Genomic DNA, 7,712 nt, shown 5'->3' with positions numbered 1-7,712 from the left:
AAGGTAAAAGACCTAGTATTTGATCACTCATATATTTGCATATCTATCATATATTTAGTAAAATTTATTAAATAGAGGAGGGAGGGGCGAAAGGGGGTACTTAAGGAAATACCAAGTTTTCGAGGACTCAAATACGCTAAATCTTTTTTTTTAATGATATTCAAAGTAAATAGAAGAAATTTTCAGTTACCGTTGAAAAAAAAAATTTTCATTTCTGCGGGCAAAGTGGGGCACCCCCTAAAAAAGGTAAAAAAAAAATTTCTGGATTTTAAACAAATTTAATTAAGTTGAATTTTTTTTTAAGTAATTTACATGAAGAAAAATTATATTTTACATGTTTATCGGATACAAAAGAAGAAAAAAAATTTTTAATAGTTTTTATCATAAAACAAAAATCATTAATATTTTTCAACTGACAATTAATTTTTGAAAAAGTTTACCAAAAAAAATTCAAAGTAACGCTTAATTATATTTACAGAAGTGATTTTGGAATGTTTAAAAATCATTTAAAATATAAAATTTTTTTTTATCAAATTTTGGAGGTACCCCGTTTTGTCTACCCTACCCCCTTTTGCCCCCTTCCCCTATAAATTTACAAATACATGAGCGATCGGGTACTGGGTCTCTTACCTTACAGTTTTTCTTCACACAAAAATTATTATCAATATGAGTAAAATATTCAAATTTGACAATGAAAAATTTTTGAAATAAACAATAAAATGTTTTCTCCAAAAAAACTAACACAGGATCCTAATATGAGCAACAGTCAAATGGTAAACAGCTGACTTAATAGTAAGTCCGCACAAAACATTAAATAATAAAAAATTTTTATCCAATCAAACTCTGATTTGTTTATTTTAATAAATTATTATGAATATGAGACGACAAGTTTTAAATTATTATTGTAAATTTGAATTTGAAATAATATTTTGATTTAACGATCCCAGAAATAATGTAAATAAATGATATTTAATTGAGTAAGTGGTATTGTGTGTGCTGGTGTACTATTAACTGATAAATAACTCATCCTCTTTATAAACTCTGATTGTGTTAGTCTTTAACACTCTAGTGTACGGTAGGCATTGTCATGAGATTATCAAGACAGTATTCAACTTAAAACTCGGGACTTTAGTCAACTTTCTTGTCAATTGTTGTTACAAAAATATATATACCTGTACCTATACCTGTATCTATATATTTTCAATTATATTACTGCTCATTATTTAATTAAATAATTTTAATAACTTGTGTAACAACTGTGACCCGATGTAATTCCGTAATTGAGTTAATTTAAATTTGTGTTGAATAAGTTTAGTTTATTGTATCTGTTGTTATTCAAAGTAAATAATATATTATTTTGTGTGGGAAGTAAGATATAATATTTTTTATTGTCGACAACAAAAGGCTGTAAAGTAGAGAGTAATATAAATAAAAGAGTAAGAAGAAATAAAAGTGATGGTATTGTAAAAAAATGGTTTCGTGACAGTATGCAACGTGGAATTTAAAAATAAACCAGAGTTCAATTTCTAGTTTGTAGTAAAGAAAAATCGTGCAATGCTTTGAAAGTAACAACCACTTGAACTCGCCAGCTCAACTTGGATTTTCTCACATCGATTTTAAAACTCGACACGTGCATTTTTTCTCCTAACAACAATAAATATGTCGAGTGAATTTAATGTCTATTGGCTTTAAAAATCCGCCTGGACTATTTTTTTCTGACATTTTTTCGTCCACGAAAATGGAGTTAGCAACAAATACTTGACAGCAAATGGGAATTTAAACCAAAATTTACACATAGAATAAGGAGGTTAATTAAAAATAAAATGGAAGGATCTGAGGAAAGTGACTTTGAATACTTTTGGCAAGCACTCAACCGAGAAAATCTAACCGAGGAAGAGTACTTAAGTAGGATACTAGGGCCTAAGTACCTCTCATCAAAGCTCGTAATACCTCTCACACTGGCTTACGTCAGTATATTTGTTACGGGAGTGGTTGGTAATGTCGCGACTTGTACAGTAATCATTAAGAACTCGGCAATGCACACATCCACCAATTACTATCTTTTTGGCCTCGCAATATCTGACCTAATTTTACTCACCCTCGGTAAGTTATTCCCTACTAGTCACCTCTTACTTATTACGCAACAGCACCTCCCTTATATTTATTACTCATATTTATTCAGGCGAGTCAATCCATTTTACTCAATCGATTTTGTAAACAAATATATTTTAATTGGTATTATTTTTTTTTTTTTGATCTACTTATAATGAAGTACTTATAAATTATATCCAAGTTAAGCGATAAGATTTTCTAATAAAATCGTGTATATATATTATATATAAAAGATTATTTACATTTATCGTAAACGATTATTTGTACAAGATAACTCGCTATAATTTGCGTCACTTAATATAGATTAATTTAATAAACTAATTCACTAATTTTTTTTTTAATTCTTTTCGTAATTTCATATTTTTTTTAAATATTTACTGTTGCAATTACTTTATGTACACAAGTTTTTATTATATTTTTTTGTTACCAAGACAACAATACACGATTCATTACTAGGGATTGCTATTGTACGAGAAATTTTCAGTTAAAATAAAAGAATAAAATATTTTGTCGCAAAAGAGCCGCGGGCAGGATTGAGGTACGCGGATATTTTACAAAAAATTTTTTTTTCAAATTTTTTTCAAATTAGAAGTTACTATTTATTGAATTAAATTATTTATTTAAAATGCCTAGGGTTTATTTTTTAATTTTTCGCATTTTTACGTCACGAATAAAAATGATTTTCTTGGAATTTTCATGAAAAGTAAAATATTTGTATGGAAAATCAAGAAGGTAAAAATTTTTCGTATCCTTGGCATTTTACCCTCTCCTACAATGTCAAGTAATTTAGTAAAATTAATTGAAAGAGCAAATTTGAGACTTGTAATACGAGACGTGATTGAATCGAGAGGCTGAGTAGTTGACACATGCAACAGGTAGCGTTAAATTGGACGGCAATCCCGTAATCATAAAAAATTTTTTATTCCGTCAATTCTTCAGTCTAGCGACTAGAAGTCTAGACGTTTCTATGAAATATGCAAATCTTTTTATTTATTTTATTTATATAGTTTACTAGATTACTTATATAAATAACAACAATAACAGGTGGGGATAAAATAAAAGTTGAGTAATTCATTTTCGTGACTTAGTAACGGATTACAGTCCTTTGTACGGAATACTACTTAATCCTCTCAAGCCGGGATTAATGTTCTGCAATGCACAAGAGTTCTTAACTTAACGTTAATTAGTCTGAAAATTATACAACTATTTATTTTTTTTACCCGCTTTACAAACTGCTTATTAATATTTAAAAATAAAAACAATAATTATTTATGTAAGTTTTAATTGATGTTGTTAATAGGTTTGCCTAATGAACTTAGTTGTATTTGGCAACAATATCCGTGGGTGCTTGGAGTAACTTTATGTAAACTGAGGGCCTACGTTTCAGAAATGTAAGTAGTTGGTAATGACGCTGGTCTAGTGGAGACGAGAAAATTCAGAGAGAAATTGTCTGACAATTTTCGTCAATTTGCCGGCAAAAAATTCATCAGTGTCAGTTTTTTTTTTAATAAAATGACAGAATTTTTTTTTAATTTACTGAGTCGACAGAAAAATTTTTTCGCTTCATGTAGAAGTGACGACTTGCGGTTTAGTTGTAATTGAAAGTGATTTTAGATTAAATATTGTCCGGAAAAATTATTTTGTAAAAAATTTGCCGAATTATTTTTGACGTCAATTGTTAATTAATTTCTCGTGATCTGATCGTACATAAAATTTACCGTCATTTCGCATTCTATTTTTAATTAAATCTTTTTATCCATAAAAAAAATGTTACTTAATCCTCATAACTTTTTTTTTTCTTGAGAGAGAAATTACCAAATTAAGAATTGAAAGTCCAGATAATTAAAAATTTATTTTATAAAAATTACTAAAAAATAAATTAATTAAATAAATTAAAAAAAGAAAAGATTAAAAGTACTTAATTATTTATAAGCAAATTTTTTTTTTTGAGAGATTTCCAAATCAAGAATTAAAAATCCAGTAAATTAAAATTTTTGTTTATAAAAATAACTAAAAATATTTTATTATTTATAAGTTAATTTTTTTATATTTAACAAGTTGGTAAACTCTAGTATATTTTTCATTTATTTCGAGATATATAGAAGCAATAAAATAAAAAAATAAAATCAAAGAGGGGCCATTTTTCATACCGGAAAAACAGGTGTAACGCGGACAAAAAAACTAATTAAATAATATTTATTGATGTAATTTATCAAAGGTCCTCGTACGTATCGGTATTAACGATAGTGGCATTTTCAATGGAACGTTATTTAGCGATATGCCATCCCCTTCAAACCTACACAATGGACAAACCACAAAGACCAATTATAATAATGTTCATCGCGTGGTCTATTGCTTTAGTTTCGGCGGTTCCTTTTGCCATCTATACAAACGTTAACTACGTCGAGTATCCACCAGGTACTTAGTGTTTTAACGAACTCTCTTTACCCTACACTAAGGGTGATCCTGACAGTAATTAAATATATTAATAATTAACTACATTACAGGCTCCGGAGAGGCATCTGAGGATTCCGCAATATGTGCGATGCTATTACCAGACATGCCCGACTTCCCTCTTTATGAACTGAGCAGCATTATTTTTTTTTTAATACCGATGATTATTATTCTCGTTGTTTACACAAGAATGGGCTTGAAAATACGCAATAGTGCGCGTAGTACTCAAAATTCTATGGTACAGTCGGCCCATTTGGAATCGCGGCAAATTCAATCGCGTAAAAGTATCGTCAGAATGCTGAGTATGTCGAGCTCTTTACAGATAATTTATGGTTAAAACAATTAATCAGATGTAGGGATTATAGTTTTTGTTAATTCAATTTTTTTTACAGGCGCAGTTGTGGTCATGTTTTTTTTCTGCTGGGCGCCATTTCACGCCCAGCGTTTGCTTTACGTTTATGCCCAAGAAGCTGACTACTATCCAGATTTAAATGAGTGGCTTTACATACTCAGTGGATTTCTTTACTACTTCAGTACTACGGTCAATCCGATTTTATACAATTTAATGAGTTTGAGATATCGAAGCGCGTTCAAAAAAACTATATGCTTCAAAAACAAGTCACGAAGAAGCCAAAGCTTTAATAATCATAATAATAGTAATAACAACAACAATAATAATAATAGAAGTAGTCATAGAGACAGAAATTTATGTCGCTGTGGATCCGATCGAATACCGCATAGAACCAATTTCAAATGCACATTTAGGTAAAAAATTTGTTTCTTTTAAATGAATGAACAAAATTTATTTATCGAAGCATGCCTGGAAATTTTTATTTTCCTTTTAAATTTTTCAAAGGAAATAAAGTTTTCATTTTTCAAAGGAAAACGATTTTTTTTTCTGTTGGTTTTTCAACGGAATTTTTTTTTATTTTGTTGAGTTTGGCATTTGACTATAATTTGGAAATGTCTATACTGTGTAGAATTTAAATTTTATCGATTTGTGGATTCAGAACTTTTCCGTAGGGCATTTAATTCCGTGGAAAATTTTCCACGGAGCTTTTGAACGTGAAACTGAAACTTTGGCAGTTATGAGTGATTTTACAGAAGCATGAATAAAAAGTAAAGTTAATTTACGGTGTAAATTGTCTGACGGGCTTTGACTATCGATATTTTTCACAGCAAATTAAACACTTTGTAAAGTTTTTAATTAAATATTCAAAAGTTTCATGATAAAAAATAAACGAAAAATATTTTCCCGTAATTATATGATGGGCAGACTGAAATTATAATTAGGAAATTTAATGCATGAAGAATTCAAAGCTTAAGAAAAAAGTTGTCTATTGCTATATTTATTAAAACAAAATGAATTAAATTTCAGAAACACAATAGACCACGCAAAGGAAATGTTCAAATCCAATTCAACGCGACACGAATACAACAGAGGAGCAAAGTTACCTATTGATTACAGCAATCCCACGAAAGTAAGTGATGGAAATAGCGCCAGAGGGTTGTTAATTAACAAACATCTGCCAGTAGATCAACAAATGAGTAATGAGAGTACCAGTAGTTTTGGTAACAGAGTTAATGAGACTATTTCTACGGCATGCAGCGCCGTTTGATTTATTTATTTACTTTTCGCTCTTTATTGCCTATTTATGTTGTAAATATTTGTTAAATATATATACATATTTTTTTTCCAACTATTATTTTTATTAAGCCTTTGAAACAAAAGTTGATGGTCACTTATAATTTTCGCTGTGATTTATTTTTTATGGCCGAGTACGAAATTAAAAATTTTAAAAAAAATTATGGATTTTTACAGATTATTTGGTCACAAAAAAAATATACGCAGAAAAAAAGTAATTCTTGGCGAAACATTTTTTTTTCTGTGTACGAATTTAAGAAATTTTGTAAAATTTTTTTTTCCGTAATTTTTACTGCTCAAAGTTCAGTCGAGTGCAAAAGAAATCAATTTCTGAGTTCACTCAAATATAATTAATAAAATTAATTTCTAAAAATAAGTTTTAATTTTTTGAGTTTATTCAAGTAATGAAAAGGATATTACACGCGGTTATATATATTTATATACTATTGGCATGAATACATACAGTACAATAATATTTTATATGATTCGTGTGCGAATGTGAAAATTAAATTGAATTAAATGGAGTATTGAATAGCTGGCCCATACCTCCTTTAATTTAAAATTATTTGTATGTTTAAAGCATAAAATACAGCGCGTTCTTTTTGTCGATAGAAAATTAAAAATATATTGACTATAAAATGAATCATAATTAATGGATTTGTTGTTCATTGCGCCACCAGCTATTTTAAATCGACTGAAAAATTTTTCAACGGTATTTACATTTATATTGAAATGTAATATTTGCTGATATTATTCATTCGCTAAAGTAATTAAAAGCGAGTTGATTAAAATTTTAAATATTTAATATTAAATATTTGTGTTATTTATTTTTTCAAGTATTTTTTTTTTATTTTAATAATTTAAACATGTACTTTTAATTTAGTTTACAAAAATATATTTATTTTAATTAATCATCAAATTAACAATCAACTGATTGCGATATTTTTATTTTTTTTGAATAAATGAAAATATTTGATAATAATTAAGAGTGAGTTAATTGAGTTTCGAGCGAGTTGAATAATTTAAAAACAGTCAAGTGTAAGATAAATGAATAAATTTTATGAAAAAAATATAAATTGACGTGTACACAACAAAGTTTTTACTAGAACTCGTTGAGAAAATTCAATAGATTCGTTTGTAGAAGCGACCGAGAAGAAAAATCTCAAAAATTTTTATGTCACGTAATTTTGAGGAAAACAAATATTTTTTTATTGCCGCAATTATTTTTATGGCTTTTTTTTCTAGTACTTGGCCATTTTCACATTTCCCACAGTGAAATCTACAGTCTGATCGAAGTAAAGAAAAAATATAAACCCAATTTTCTTCGAAATTTTCTATCTAGAAGTTTAAAAAACAAATTTCAGTGTCATTCGAATTATTTTCATAATTATAATTTCCCATAACTCAGGGAAAAATATTTGAACAAAACCCTAGTCGAAAAATAGAACCTCGTTTGAACCTCTATAGCGCAAAAACGGAAATAAGCGCAACAAAGAGGTTC

General features: G+C 28.2%; 1 protein-coding gene across 1 annotated transcript; it reads left to right on the top strand.

Annotated features, from left to right (window-relative positions):
• The first annotated feature begins 1,050 nt into the window (after positions 1-1,050).
• Positions 1,051-6,356, top strand: LOC130663655 (neuropeptides capa receptor-like). Its single transcript, XM_057463013.1, has 6 exons — positions 1,051-2,103; positions 3,413-3,503; positions 4,331-4,530; positions 4,620-4,868; positions 4,959-5,331; positions 5,945-6,356. The coding sequence occupies exons 1-6, from the start codon at positions 1,824-1,826 to the stop codon at positions 6,183-6,185; spliced, it is 1,434 nt and encodes a 477-aa protein (XP_057318996.1). The 5' UTR covers positions 1,051-1,823; the 3' UTR covers positions 6,186-6,356.
• Positions 6,357-7,712: the final 1,356 nt, after the last annotated feature.

The sequence above is a fragment of the Microplitis mediator genome, chromosome 2 (assembly GCF_029852145.1).
Source record: "Microplitis mediator isolate UGA2020A chromosome 2, iyMicMedi2.1, whole genome shotgun sequence".
Lineage (NCBI taxonomy): Eukaryota > Metazoa > Arthropoda > Insecta > Hymenoptera > Braconidae > Microplitis > Microplitis mediator.
The sequence above is the reverse complement of the archived record's forward strand: the minus strand, read 5'-3'. Positions and strand labels throughout refer to the sequence as shown.

Excerpts from the sequence above, each read along its gene's own strand:
- LOC130663655 (XM_057463013.1), top strand. The coding sequence starts at position 1,824 with ATGGAAGGATCTGAGGAAAGTGACTTTGAATACTTTTGGCAAGCACTC. Across the intron at positions 2,104-3,412 it reads CCTAATTTTACTCACCCTCG|GTTTGCCTAATGAACTTAGT; the intron begins GTAAGTTATTCC and ends TGTTGTTAATAG. Across the intron at positions 3,504-4,330 it reads AGGGCCTACGTTTCAGAAAT|GTCCTCGTACGTATCGGTAT; the intron begins GTAAGTAGTTGG and ends AATTTATCAAAG.